This window comes from Palaemon carinicauda, chromosome 29, assembly GCF_036898095.1.
Source record: "Palaemon carinicauda isolate YSFRI2023 chromosome 29, ASM3689809v2, whole genome shotgun sequence".
NCBI classification, from domain to species: domain Eukaryota; kingdom Metazoa; phylum Arthropoda; class Malacostraca; order Decapoda; family Palaemonidae; genus Palaemon; species Palaemon carinicauda.
In genome coordinates this window covers 93,984,688-93,998,807 of record NC_090753.1, presented here as the reverse complement: position 1 = coordinate 93,998,807, position 14,120 = coordinate 93,984,688, and the positions used below count along the sequence as shown (strand labels likewise).

The 14,120-nt window shown below is 38.2% G+C and overlaps 2 protein-coding genes across 3 annotated transcripts in view; one reads left to right on the top strand and one right to left on the bottom strand.

Moving 5' to 3' along the window:
- Nucleotides 1–472: 472 nt before the first annotated feature.
- On the bottom strand, nt 473–12,775 carry LOC137622364 (tetratricopeptide repeat protein 33-like). 2 transcript variants are annotated; one of them, XM_068352956.1, is made up of 5 exons: nt 12,655–12,775; nt 10,210–10,344; nt 7,618–7,788; nt 3,088–3,279; nt 473–1,451 (listed from the first exon to the last, which is right to left on the bottom strand). In XM_068352956.1, the coding sequence occupies exons 2-5, from the start codon at nt 10,342–10,344 to the stop codon at nt 1,173–1,175; spliced, it is 777 nt and encodes a 258-aa protein (XP_068209057.1). In that variant the 5' UTR covers nt 12,655–12,775; the 3' UTR covers nt 473–1,172. The 2 variants fall into 2 exon arrangements, with proteins under 2 accessions (XP_068209057.1, XP_068209058.1); XM_068352957.1 differs by lacking the exon at nt 12,655–12,775 and adding an exon at nt 12,558–12,646.
- Nucleotides 12,776–13,946: 1,171 nt separating this feature from the next.
- The window catches only part of LOC137622363 (small G protein signaling modulator 3 homolog), a 91,393-nt gene continuing 91,219 nt past the window's right edge, over nt 13,947–14,120 (top strand). The window contains exon 1 of the mRNA XM_068352955.1: nt 13,947–14,065. The gene's annotated coding sequence lies outside the window, so the exon portion shown is untranslated. The remainder of the gene's footprint in view (nt 14,066–14,120) is intronic.

Here is a 14,120-nt window from a genome sequence, read left to right as displayed (position 1 = left end):
TACCAGGCCACAATAGTTAGTGAAAATGAGGGTTAATGATGTCAGAAGCGGGAAAACTAAATTCAAGGATCTGGCAACACTGTATGTAACGTCAGAAGCGGGAAAACTAAAGTCAGGGATCTGGCAACATTGTATGATGCCAGATCCCTGTCTGTGGTTTTCCCGCTTCTGACGTCATTAATCCTCATCCTTACCAACTATTGTGGTCTGGTATCACTGTTTGCCTGTCGGGCATGCTCGATCATGTGGACAGGGCTTGTTATTGTGGTCACTCAGGTTTCATATCCAGTTGTCTGTTAATTTTCATTTAATGTTGAAATATATCAAATCTGTACATTTGCTTGCTCTAAGTTAGATTCACTAGAGGAGTACTTTCCGTCCAACTTAGTGAGGTTCCTTTACTTAAGATGTCATCCAAACTTACTAAATCAAAATGAAAGTTTATATATCAAGAATTAACTAAAACATTAAATCAATAAATTGCTTTAATTCCCAATCTTATGATGATTTTATTACACCAATTTATATACAGTATTTATATAAAGTAAAATGATTTATTGTTGGGTGTAATCAAGGGATTTTAATTAAGATCTGTGGCACACAATGACAAAGACTGAAATCCAATTTCGGAAAAAAGAAAATTTCCACTCGACACTCGAAAGGATATAAAAAAACAACTTAAAAGTCTCGGGAATGAAAAGGAAAATTCTCCAGTAAACAACATCAAACAATTTCACGTACCAAAATAAAGAATTTGAACGTACACTTAAGGAAAACGTGGTAACTTTTGGATGTTAGTTTGATTCAACTTTCATTCTTTAGACATCAATGCTTCATGTTGCCGACTTGCTCTCCCTTTTTCTTGGTCCAAATAAATCTGTCGCTGCAACCAGATGCTGAGATTAGGATTCCCAAAGATAATCATGCAAAGGTAACAGATGGAAAACAAGACACAGATTCCAGCATATCTGCATTCTCCACATTCAGTCAGGTACATATCTGGATCACGGCTAGGGTCACAGGCTCAGGTTCAGGTGTGAAACATTCCACTGGTATGGGGAGATCATTGCTGAACCATTCTGGAACGGTGGTACGCGTTTGTTTACCTACGAGCGATGCCTAGCCTCCTCCCAAAGGACGCAGGAACGCACCGTAGATCTTTCAGAGTTCGATTATGTAACCCTCATTCTGACCATTTTCGTAATGTCTATGCTCTTGTTCTCGTCCTCCGCGCTCGCCCCTTCGTCCTTCCCGCTGCTCGAAGACTGGGCTCTTGCGGCTTCTTCCAGCTGCTGCTTTCTGTAAAGTTGCAAGGATTTCTCTCGGATGGTTCCCTCGATGTGAGGTTCCTGGAGGTCACTAACAGACACTATGCCCTGTTCAATGGCTGCCTGCAGCTTGGCTTTCTCAGCCTTAATCTCTCTTTGCTTCTGAAGCAATCCGGAGGACCACTGTCAATACAAAAAAGGAGTAAATCAACTAAACAGGATTACAGGTACTGTACCAAAATCACCTTAGAAGGTCATCAACTTCCAAACATTCAAGAGATACAAACACAAATCCAACTGAAATCAATAAATCTTAGGTATTGTATCAAAAGTTCATAATGAAATACTGTAATAAAACAATATTACATAATTTAACACAGTAAGCAAGACAACATTTGCAATATGAAACGGGACTATTTGTTCACTTTTGCAGCTGAAAATCATAGGCAGACGAGTTAGGTGAGGCTTACCCTGGGCCAGAATTGAACAAAATCTGACTTACATACAACTTCTTGGAACCTATTAAGTTAGTAAGTTGAAAACTTTTTATACTGTATTTACATAATTTTCTGCAATATAACAAACATTTTGAATTTTAACATTGTAAAAAAGAATTATCAGAATTTCTTTGGATGACTTACATAAAACTGTGTACAATTCATTTAATAATGTTAGTTAAATTACATTCCTTGTTGAATTTTATATTCGGTACAAAGAAAATTGATTTTAAAAATATAGTGATCATTAACTCTATTGATGGGAAAATTAACCCCTTATAGCCACAATTTAACTGAACACAATTCAGTGAACATTTTCAATACAGTATTGTCGTATCTATCTACAATTTAACATTAACATTATTCAAATAAATCTAACCATTGATGCCACTGGCTTACCTATCTGTAAAAATCTCTCTCTCTCTCCCTCCCTCTCTCTTTCTCTCCCTCCCTCTCCCCGTAATGCCCAGTAAACCCAATAAGTGGCGCCATAGAGCGAACACAAATAGCCATTACATTTTAATATCTTCATATAATTGTAGTCGTTCTCCACATGGATCGGCCTTTGCTGCTTTGACTTAATATTACTTGGTACTTATTTAGTTTGGCCAACAGTAGTGCATAGGATACCCAAGGCATACAAATATGGAAGGTAAAAATCTTATAGTTATTTTCTAATTTTGTATGTGAAAACTTCATGATAATTTGGAATGGATTTTTTATAAAATATTAAAGAAAGATTACCTTTATAGAAGGAAAGCATAAAATACTAAGCAAACATAGAACATTAATAAGGTTTTGAAGATAAGATGGATCAAGATTGTTTGAGTATGATTTAATTCTAAAATTAGCTACACTTCATATCACTTACCACATACCCACCTCCAATTATGTGAGGGACTTTGAATAAATAAATTTTATTTAGAAAAAAAATTATTATTAAAATAATTACTTGATCATTTAATTCTCTTACTGTTACTCCTCCCCATGCGATGTCAAATTTTCAGATGTATGGATCTATGAGGACTGATTACGTAAAGTTTTTGTAATGTAATGGCCAGTTGTATGTTTCCCAAGTGCCACCACCTATATTATTTCAGGTTTGTGAAGGTCGGAAGGCTGTGGATTCATTAAAGCATATCAACTACCAGGTAAATACAGTATTCAAATTTTATCAACCAAAATTGCATTTTTGTTTCTTCTCTCACTAACGAACATATTGAACTAGCCTTCCTGAATGGAGAACAAAAATAAATACTTAACACTAATACATTTGAAAATCATTGGCACATTAAAAGATAAAACCAAAATATTCCACATACCAGTAAATCCTCCCTCCACAATTCTTGTTGATCTGGACAAATATGGACGGCTTTTGAAAACGTCTTCACTGCTAGTTCAACTTCCCCCAGTCCGAGCTGTGCACGCCCAAGGGTCTGGAGACCTATCCACCAGGTGGGATAGAGTTCAACAGCTTTTTGGGCTGATTTTAGGGCTGGAAATACCTCTCCTACCTGTCACGCCATAAAGAAGCTCATGTCAGTAAGTAATGTTTAGAATCCGTTCAATAACATTCTAAATTTCATAAATTTTCAGAGCTATCAAATTGGGATTGCAAGTGATGTGTGTGGCAAGAAGGTTGTTGGAGGCAGCACAAGGAAGGGCAGTGAATGGTGGAAGTAGTAAAAAATAGAGAGTTGGGCATGAATGTAAAGAGTTTTATATGAGAAAGTGATTGTACCAACTGTGATGTATGGATCGGAGTTGTGTGGAATGAAAGTGACGGAGAGACAGAAATTGAATGTGTTTGAGATGAAGTGTCTAAGGAGTGTGGCTGGTGTATCTCGAGTAGATAGGGTTAGGAACGAAGTGGTGAGGGTGAGAACGGGTGTAAGAAATGAGTTAGCAGCTAGAGTGGATATGAATGTGTTGAGGTGGTTTGGCCATGTTGAGAGAATGGAAAATGGCTGTCTGCTAAAGAAGGTGAAGAATGCAAGAGTCGATGGGAGAAGTACAAGAGGAAGGCCAAGGTTTGGGTGGAGTGAAGAAAGCTCTGGGTGATAGGAGGATAGATGTGAGAGGGGCAAGAGAGTGTGCTAGAAATAGGAATGAATGGCGAGCGACTGTGACACAGTTCCAGTAGGCCCTGCTGCTTCCTCCGGTGCCTTACATGACCGCGGAGGTAGCAGCAGTAGGGGATTCAGCGTTATGAAGCTTCATCTGTTGTGGATAACGGGGGAGGGTGGGCTGTGGCACCCCAGCAGTACCAGCTGAACTCGGTTGAGTCCCTTGTCAGGCTGGGAGGAACGTAGAGAGGAGAGGTCCCCTTTTTTGTTTCATTTGTTTGATGTCGGCTACTCCCCAAAATTGGGGAAGTGCCTTGATATATGTATGTATCAAATGGCAATGCATAATGCATTATAAAATTAAACAAATGGCAATGCATAATGCATTATAAAATTAAACATATTAAAAGTAGTTGTATTTATTTCTATGAATTTTCCCTTGATGTTCATATTGCTGCTTCTCTTAGAAGCTTGGTTTAATCAATACTTGCCCATAAGATTTTTCCATTTTCCTTTGTTTCAAGAAATACAAGTTCTTAACAAAGGAATACAGACCTCTAGCAGCAAATGGTTAAGAACCCATGTTTAAAAGCTGCTCATGAATGACAGGGGCAAGGGACAGTGACACTGCCCTATCGAGTAGGACAATGCCTTAGAGACTGACCATGTACACATATGATCAGTGCCCAAGCCCCCTCTCCACCCTAGCTAGGACCAAGGAGGGCCAGGCAATGGCTGCTGATGACTCAGAAGATAGACCTACAGGCTCCCTCAAACTGACCCCCATCCTTAGCTCACAAGTATGGTGAGGTTGCAGCGACCAAAGAAACTAACGAGTTTAAGTGGAACTTGAAACCCAGTCTGGTTCACCAGTCAGAACCGTTACCACAACGCTCTCAGATTGTTTACAAACAGTGCAATATTTTAAGATGTCTTTCCCTGATTTATTTAATAATTATTGCCTGGAATATGCACAGGAATTATTTGTGGGAGATCATGACCTGCATTCCCTTTGTGTATCATGACAGAGGAAATTCTCTCTTGTTACCACTCATGGAGAAGTATGTTTCAATGGTTGCTGATCAAGTTGACAGTTCTAGAAGCTGGAAAAGAGTAGGTGGGGATGATGATGATATAAACACACCTGCACCTTTAGGCAACACACAGGTATAGAGCTAAATAAGTCCTGTCCGATTATTACTAGTACAATAGAGGATGTAATCTTAGAAGTACAGGGTGGTTTTAGAAGAGATAGGAGATGTATGAATCTGATTTTTACAGTTAGGCAGATGTGCGAGAAATATTTTAGCAAAAGGCAGGGATGTGTATGTTGCTTTTATGGATCTGGAGAAAGCATATGATAGAGTTGATAGAGAGGTGATGTGGAATGTGATGAGGTTATATGGAATTGGTGGAAGGCAGTAAAGCGTGTTAGGATTGGAAATGAAGTGAGTGAATGGTTTCCAACAGTGAGAGTGGGGCTGAGACAGGGATGTATGATGTCGCCCTGGTTGTTCAATTTGCTTGATGCTGGAGTGGTGAGAGAGGTGAATGCTTAAGTGCTTGGTCGTGGATTGAAACTGAAAGACGAGAGTGATCATGAGTAGAAGGTAAATCATTCGTTTGCGGATGATACTGTACTGGTTGCAGACTCGGAGGAGAAGCTTGGTCGATTAGTGACAGAGTTTGGAAGGGTATGTGAGAGAAGGAAGTTGAGAGTTAATGTGGGTAAGAGTAAGGTTATGAGATGCATGAGAAGGGAGGGTGGTGCTAGGTTGAATGTCATGTTGAATGGAGAGTTACTTGAAATAGATCAGTTCAAGTACTTGGGGTCTGTTGTAGCTGCAATTGGTGGAGTGGAAGCAAATGTACGTCAAGAAATTAAATGAAGGATGTAAAGTGTTGGGGGTAGTGTGAAGGGAGTGGTAAAGAATAGAGGGTTAGGAGTGAATTTAAAGAGTTCTGTATGAGAAAGTGATTGTACCAACTGTGATGTATGGATCGGAGTTGTGGGGAAAGTGACAGAGACAGAAATTGAATGTGTTCGAGATGAAATGTCTGAGGAATATGGCTAGTGTATCTTGATTAGATAGGGTTAAGAACGAAGTAGTGAGGGTGAGAACTGGTGTAAGAAATGATTTAGCTGCTATAGTGGATATGAATGTGTTAAGGTGGTTTGGCCATGTAGAGAGAATAGAAATGTGGCTGTTTGCTGAAGGTGATGAATGCAAAAGTTGACGGGAGAAGTGCAAGAGGAAGGCCAAAGTTTGAGTGGATGGACAGAGAGAAGAAAGCTCTGGGTGATAGGAGGATAGATGTGAGAGAGGCACAGGAGCATGCTAAAAATTGGAATGAAAGGCGAGCGATTGTGATGCAGTTCCAGTAGGCTCTGCTGCTTCTTTCGGTCACCTTGTGGTGGAGAACAAGGGCGGGTGGGCTGTGGCACCCTAGCAGTACCAGCCAAACTCAGCTGCATCCCTTGTCAGACTAGGAGCGTAGAGAGGAAAAGTCCCTTTTGTTCCTTTTTTTTTTTTTTCATGTCGGCTACCCCCCAAAATTGGAGAAGATAGATAGAATAAAGTCAACATCTCTACTATCTTTACATAAAATAGCTGGTATCATATAAACGCCCACCTTTCTCCCCACTGACTCACGTTATCGAGAGAAAGATAATATTGACTTCGAAACAAAGACAAGACTACCTTATGTAGCATCCTGGGCTCTTTACCATTTACTGCTAGAGGGCTTATTCATCTGTTAAAGGCATGTATGTGTTGAAGCGAAAGAAATTTTAAAAACTTTACAAGTAGGTGTCAACTAAACCGGGCCTCTGGTGAAGAAACCTCATGAACATTGGGCGAGTATAGAAAGGAAATTTTACTATTATGTATTCACTGACATTTAGCCCAGATCATAATTTTTCTAAAATCAATAGTCACGGCAAAGAAATAAAATATATTTGGGTTGATAATTTTTATAGATACATTAACAAGATAACGTGTATGTACTGTAAAATAATAACCAATTAAAAAACCACTCAAAATATTTTACATTTATTCAACCACAAAACCCAAGTTTAGATATTTATTTACTTTTTTATTGGAAACCTCTAAGGTTCAAAATAGTGGACTGAAAATAATAAAGACATTTCTTTGTTGTTCCCAGAACATTAGACAACGGGGGGAGGAGTGTCTCAGATACAGTGGATAGACCAACTAGGATATTTACGGTATACAATGCAAAGGGAACTATGAGGTGAATGATATCAACGAACGACCCTAACATTTTATTATTTTTGGGTCCCAGAAATTAAAATATCCTCAAGGTTCAAAGGACGCTCATGAATGGCAGAGGCGAGGGACAGTGACACTGCCCATATAGAGCAGGGCAATGTCCTAGACTGACTATATACATGTGATCAGCACCCAAGCCCCTCTCTACGAAAGCTAGGAACAAGGAGGGCTAGGCAATGGCTGCTGATGACTCAGCAGATAAACCTATAAGTTCCCCCAACTACCCCATCTTTAGCTCACAAGGATGGTAAGGTTGCTGCGACCAAAGAAACTAACGACTTTGCGCGGGACTTGAACCCCAGTCTGGAGTTCACCTGACAGGGACGTTTCCTCGGCCACCACTACCACCAATTAATTCAAAAACATTTCTTTTCCATAAACCTTTGCTTAATAATGGCGAGTAATAGTTTCCCAGCTCGATGACTATACCAACAAGGAACGCGACTGTCTAAACAAGTGGCCTAATGAATGAATACTCGGGTATACAGCTCACCTGCATATAAGCCTGCGCCATCATTTCATGTAGAGTATGATCATCTGGCGTTAATTCCAAAGCTCCGTTCCACCGACCAATGGCTGCCCACCATCGGCCAGCTTCCGCCATTGTCACTCCTTCATTGCTTAACCGGCGAGCTTTGACCTTGACATCTTCTAACTCGAGAACCTAGAATAAAGAATTACCAGATTTGCTTTTTAACACTACATACAAGTACCATATCTTAGCTGCTTAAAGTAATGTACCTACTGTACTCCTCAAAATGGCATCTTTTTCTTAATTGTTTTGAAAACTTCCAGATGTTTAAAGTACTGTAATTTCCATTTTTGTTAATTATACAAACCTAAGTCCTTTAACAAGAGTATGTTTTAGTGAGTAAATAATAGCATGGTAATGCACAGTAATGCTCCAAAGGGGCGTAATGGGGGAGTGATTAGAGGAGATGACACGATCCGGAAAAGATGAGGTAGCGCTACCTTAGAAGTGTGAAAGTACATGGTAATATGCTAAAGCATAGTAGAGGGTAATCTCACCATCTCTTTCTTCGTCCTCAGCGAAGGATTGGGCAACACTGTTTTTCCCATGGGGAAAGAAAGGGTAGGAGTCACTTATATGTAACGCCTATCGATCAGTATTGAAGGACTGATAGGGAGAAGAAAGGCACCGCCCATTTTTCTTCGGAATGGCAGTGCTCTAATTCCGATGAATGTGTAGATCCGCTGGCTGTTGGCACAGGAGTTACGATGACGTTGTCGTCACTACCTGTACTACACACTAGCAAAGGAATAAACAGGAATGCTATTAACAATAACAAGAAGTGTATATCGGTAGGTTACACAGACACTGTCACTCAGCTACAGTTATTGGGAAAACTGCAAATCCTTTCATCTTCCTTGAATCCCCTCTTACACAATGAAATACTAACCATAAACTAGAAGTATAGTATAACCAAAATCAGACAATTGACAGTGCCAGGTGAAGGTGTGTGTGGTCTCTGGTGGTTGGAAAACAAAGTGGCTATTCAGTGTTCCAGGTGTATAAATTTTAACAGCCCAAGGGAAAAATAGCCCATTGAGGAAAGAAAACAAGGAAATAAACAACTACAAGAGAATTAATAAACCATCAAAACTAAATATACTAAGAACGCAACAACATTAAATTAGATATTCTATAAGTAAACTATAAAAACTTTAAAAAAAAGGAGAAAGAGAAACGAGAAAGAACAGAGCGCCCGAGTGTACCCTCAAGCAAGAGAACTCTACCCCAAAACAGTGGAAGGCCATGGTACAAAGGCTATGGAAATACCCAAAACTAGAGAAAAATGGTTTGATTTTAGAGTGTCCTCCTAGAATAGCTACTTACCACAGCTAAAGAGTCTCTTCTACCCTTGCCTAGAGGAAAGTGGCCACTGAATAATTACCTTTCAACAGCGAAGAAGGATTGTTTGGTAATCTCAGTGTAGTCAGGTGTATGAGGACAGGAGAATCTGGAAAGAATAGCCCAGACTATTCGGTGTAAGTAAAGACAAAATGAGCGTAACCAGAGAGGAGAGGGCCAATGTAGTAATGTCTGACCAGTCAAAGCACCCAATAACTCTCTAATGGTAGTATCTCGGAATAATTACCTGCTGCAGACTTAAAAGTAAATACTGTAAAAATAAGGATGTCAGTCAACAAACTTACTCAACTGGAAAGTTGGGCACTGATATTGAACCATAAAATACAACTCATAGAAGTTGTAAGCACCACTTACTACCTTTGAATGAGATTACAGAAAGGCCTCTACTGTACTTACAAACTTGATAGGTTCCAAGAAGCTATTTTTAAATCAAATTTTGTTACATTTTGTCCTAGAGTAGGCCTGACCTAACTCCTGTGCCATGATTTTCAGTGGCAAAGTCAACAAATGGTCCCATTTCACATGAAACTCAAGGGGCATTCAGTAGAGCGCAGACCTTCGCCGCGGCAGCTTATTTCTCGATCTTTAACCTTAACATACTTTAATTAGCGTGGATTTTCATACATAAATATGAACCAAGTTTGAAGTCCCTGTGACAACAATGTCCAAACTTATTACTGATTACGTGAATTGGACATTTTGCTTGACCGTGACCATGACCTTCCAAAATTTAATCATTTCCAACTTTTTACATAAGTTAATCCCTGCAAGTTTCATTCATCTACAATTAAAATTATGGCCAGGAAGCTGTAAACAAAAAAACACACACACAAACAGGAGCAAAACATAACCTTCTTTCAACTTTGTTTGCGGAGGTAATAAATATCAGATTTTTACAAATGTTGTTTTGCTTACTGTATTACATTATATAATATTGTTTTATTACAGTATTTCATCATCCTATTACAGTATTTTTCCTTATTTCCTTTCCTCACTGGGCTATTTTTCCCAGTTGGAGCCCCTGGGCTTATAGCATCCTGCTTTTCCAACTAGGGTTGTAGCTTAGCAATTAATAATAATAACAATAAGAACCTTTGGTACAGTATCTGAGTTTTATGATTACTTGGTGTTTTTAAGCCGAGGACCTTAAGCAATATTATGAAAAAACAAAAATCTGGAAACGCTTTTTACCTTTGGTCGTTTGGCAGCTGTAAGCCAGTCAACATCTGGGTCTTTAGCCGAGTCATCTTCGGGTTCCTCACCTGTAAACACAGATGGGCGAGGTTTGGATAATCCCGCTTTTCTTTTCCACCCGAAGGACTGCATCTGTAAAGTGCAACACCATTAAATAAACACTGGAGATTATAAAGCATACTAAAACTTCATCAAAAGTATATTAATATGTTAGTGGTGGAAAGCTATTGCACTTCCATCATGTTTATAATGTTGATCATTCATTTCAAGGATACCCTCCTTGCATACAATTTTGAATATAAAAATCATAATTTTTTAAAGAAATTATTATTTTTCCTAGCTATATAAACCTGTGTTCCTTAGGCAGGAAGAATACAAAACATCATCTATTAGGTCGGGAGACTCGGATTCACATAGAACAGGACTGGTAGGTTCTTTCTCTTCCCTGTAAAAATCAATCTACCATGTTCTGTACAGAAGCGAAGGAGATGACTTGAGCAATCTCTTATCTGTCTATTATTGGGATTGATAGCCTGTTAGGGCCTGGCCTGTCCAACAAGATTGGAACTTGGTAAATGGAGAGAGGAAGGAAGAAGCAAAGTTATCTTCTTCCCCCTTAAAGCATACGCCTGATACTAAGAAGAAGGCCCTGGCCTACACTTGAAGAATCATGCCCCCCAGCAAGAGCACACATAGAGTGTATATCTACAGATGGTTCAACAAAAACCAGATGTAAAGTCCATCCGCCCACATTCAGTACAAGTGTCTTATTTCACATCATAAAACTAAACAGCCTGCGTTCACTTCCTGAAAGAAAAAGAAAATGAAGAGTTCGTTTACGGGCACATCAGTATGTCCATACTCAAATGGGGCCAAAAACATCAGTGAAGAAACTTTAAGTAATGGGGGGGGGGGTGCTCCTTGCCCTACCTCCCTCCTGTCGCTTAACTGCTCGCTAAACTATTCAACAGTCTTCTAGCTTCATAATGAAAACATACTCCCTACCTTCTGTATTAATAGGTGCTTTGACCTGTTCGTATGCAAATAATTGGGAGCAACCAATATTTTTCAAATATTTGATGTTTTAAAATTCCAAAAGCTATGATTGAAATATCCGCATTTTAAAAGGCAAACACAAGAATGAAACTTAACCTAACCTAGGAGACATATACTTACCTACAGGGGGTAAAACTAGCTTCATAATGCTGTATTTCAGAGAAAGATTAAATAACATTTTACCCATAAATCAAATTGATATGACAAGTAATAAGAAGGTTTATGCCTGTCCCAACTAACTACACACACCCTGGGAAATAGACTATGGATACCAGTCAGTCCAAGGTTTCCAACATTTACAATGAATATTTTGTTGCCGTTCCTGTTGCATGTAGCGTTTTATCCTTCTCAATTATTATAAGAAAGTCAGCACAACTCTGTTTTACATTGATTAGCTCAATGGAGCACATATTTCTGGAATACCACTGTTTTACATTATTCAGAATATCCTTTCGACATAATCTGTTAAATTCAAGATTTCCATACAAGATAACCCGTTGACACTGCTACACTCAGTACGTAAGACGACAGACAGCATGTCAGGAAGGTAACTGGTCTGGAAAGGGACCATTGACAAAGGCATAATTTTGCAGCCTAGAATGATTGATTTAAAAATATAATCATATAATTAAAAAATAACTATGGGTAATATTTTGGCTGAGTCCCATCCAGTGCCATTACCACTTGCCACTACATGGGAGCTTAATTTTTGCTTTTTGTTTTTGTTTTTAGAGAGCTTAGTGAGCCAACGGCAAGGGGTAAACCATTAAATGATTTCGGTAATATTTCGATAGTCTAATAGTTTATGCTTCGCCGTGCCAACAACCATTAGATTTCGGTAATATTTTGATAGACTAATAGTTTATGTTCCGCCGTGTGCTTGTGAAAAAAGAAAACCATCACGCGGTAATAGCTGGGTGGGACTCTACCGAAATATTGCCATAATTATGTTCAGATGGACGAATACATTACAAATGCTGTTCTGTACTGTTTCAATACAGAACGAAGCTGTATTTTACGAGGGAGGGGGAACCCTGGATTACAGGCTACGTAGCTCTTGGCTATGGGGGTGCTAGATCAGCAAGACGGGTTTTAGTATTTCATTCAAATCCTACGGTATCGCACCCTGAACCCATGTGTGCTTCAGTCATTACAATGTAAAAACATTCCAGAAACAAACCAATTGTCAAAACTGTCACTGTGCAACATTACAGGTAAAAAAAGAAAAACAAAATGTCACAACACTATCCAGTATCATTTCATTCTCTATCTACTCTAAATTTACGCACCTTCACAACCTCACTCGTCTAAACCAAAACAGACCCTGGCTATGAGTGTCATAAATGCGTCACAATCATAAAATAAGAAGCGTTTTTTCATCCATACCTGAGATTCCAAGGGGACCTAGTCACAGATCTATATTAAACTCTCCTCACTCCACTACGACGTCTGGTCGAATGTAAACAAAAGACTACGAACGAGGAACGATAGGTTTCATATGGCCTTTGTTACCTTAAGCTCTTCTTTTTCAAATTTATTAGAAAAAATGTGACATCTTATAGTATTGATTAAAATAAGAATCAGTATTTATAAATTTATGTATGTACTTTTTTATTCTTACTGAAAAATCATCCTGACTAAATTAGAAGGCACACTATTCTATCCTCTTTCTCTTCATCTTTTTTTTAAGTTTTTTCTTTTTATAAGTTTTTATAGTCTATATATGAAAGATTTATTTTGATGTTATTACTGTTCTTTAAATATTTTGTTTGAATTGCTAATGCTTTTCCAACTAGGATTGTACCTTAGCAAGTAGGCCTATTAATGATAAAATAATAATAATAATAATAATAATAATAATAATAATAATAATAATAATAATAATAATAATAATATTAATAATAATAATAATATGGAGCAAATATCCAGCTGTTTGAGGATGAGACAATTTTAACTGCATAATGACATTGAAGATTCAGTTGAAAATTTAAAGCGCTTTCTCAGTACTGTTCTGGAATGGATGACAATTAAACAACTAAATTAGAATAAAAACCGAGTTTAAGGTCGTATGAAATAAGTGATAAAAAGACAATATTCTGAATAATGTGAGACTAAACTAGATAGAGAGTAAAATTAGTCTCGCAAAGACCAGGAAATAGAATACATCCTGCGATAGATATTTTACTTTAAATGTATTCCCTTTAGCTCTGTAGATATGTTTATAATGTTTGTGTTATTAGTAAATAAAGGAAACTATCGGAGCCATTGTCTGTACCATGGTCTTCCACTGTCTTGGGTTACAGTTCTCTTGCTTGAGGGTACACGGGCACTTTTATAGTTTATATAGGAGATATATATTTTAATGTTACTCTTCTTGAAATATGTTATTTTTCTCCTTTCCTCGCTGAGTTATTTTCCCTGTCGGAGGTTCTGGGCTTATAGCATCCCGCTTTTCCATCTAGGGTTGTAGCCTAGCTAGTAATAGTTATAATAATACAACTACACAGATCAGATTAGCTCCGCGTGGAGGCTTCTCCTTTGCAACGGCGCCTCTGTGTCTTTTAGTTTTTTATGTTCTTTATTTTCACAAGTTTTTCCTCTTTTCATTTACATTTGTTGTAGTACACTTTTCTTATTTTAAATATTTTCTACACAAAAAGGGAATTTCCCAACAGTTGTTGAAGTAGGCGACCAAAATTAAGCAATTGTTAGAAAGAAGAAGAAGCGTTGACTTCCCAGCTGTCAAAATTACCAGTAGACAATAGCGACGCCTACGCAAATAGTGAACAGATTGCAGGTAATGTCTGAATTACGCTAAATTAATAAAATTTAACACATTTACGATGTTCATA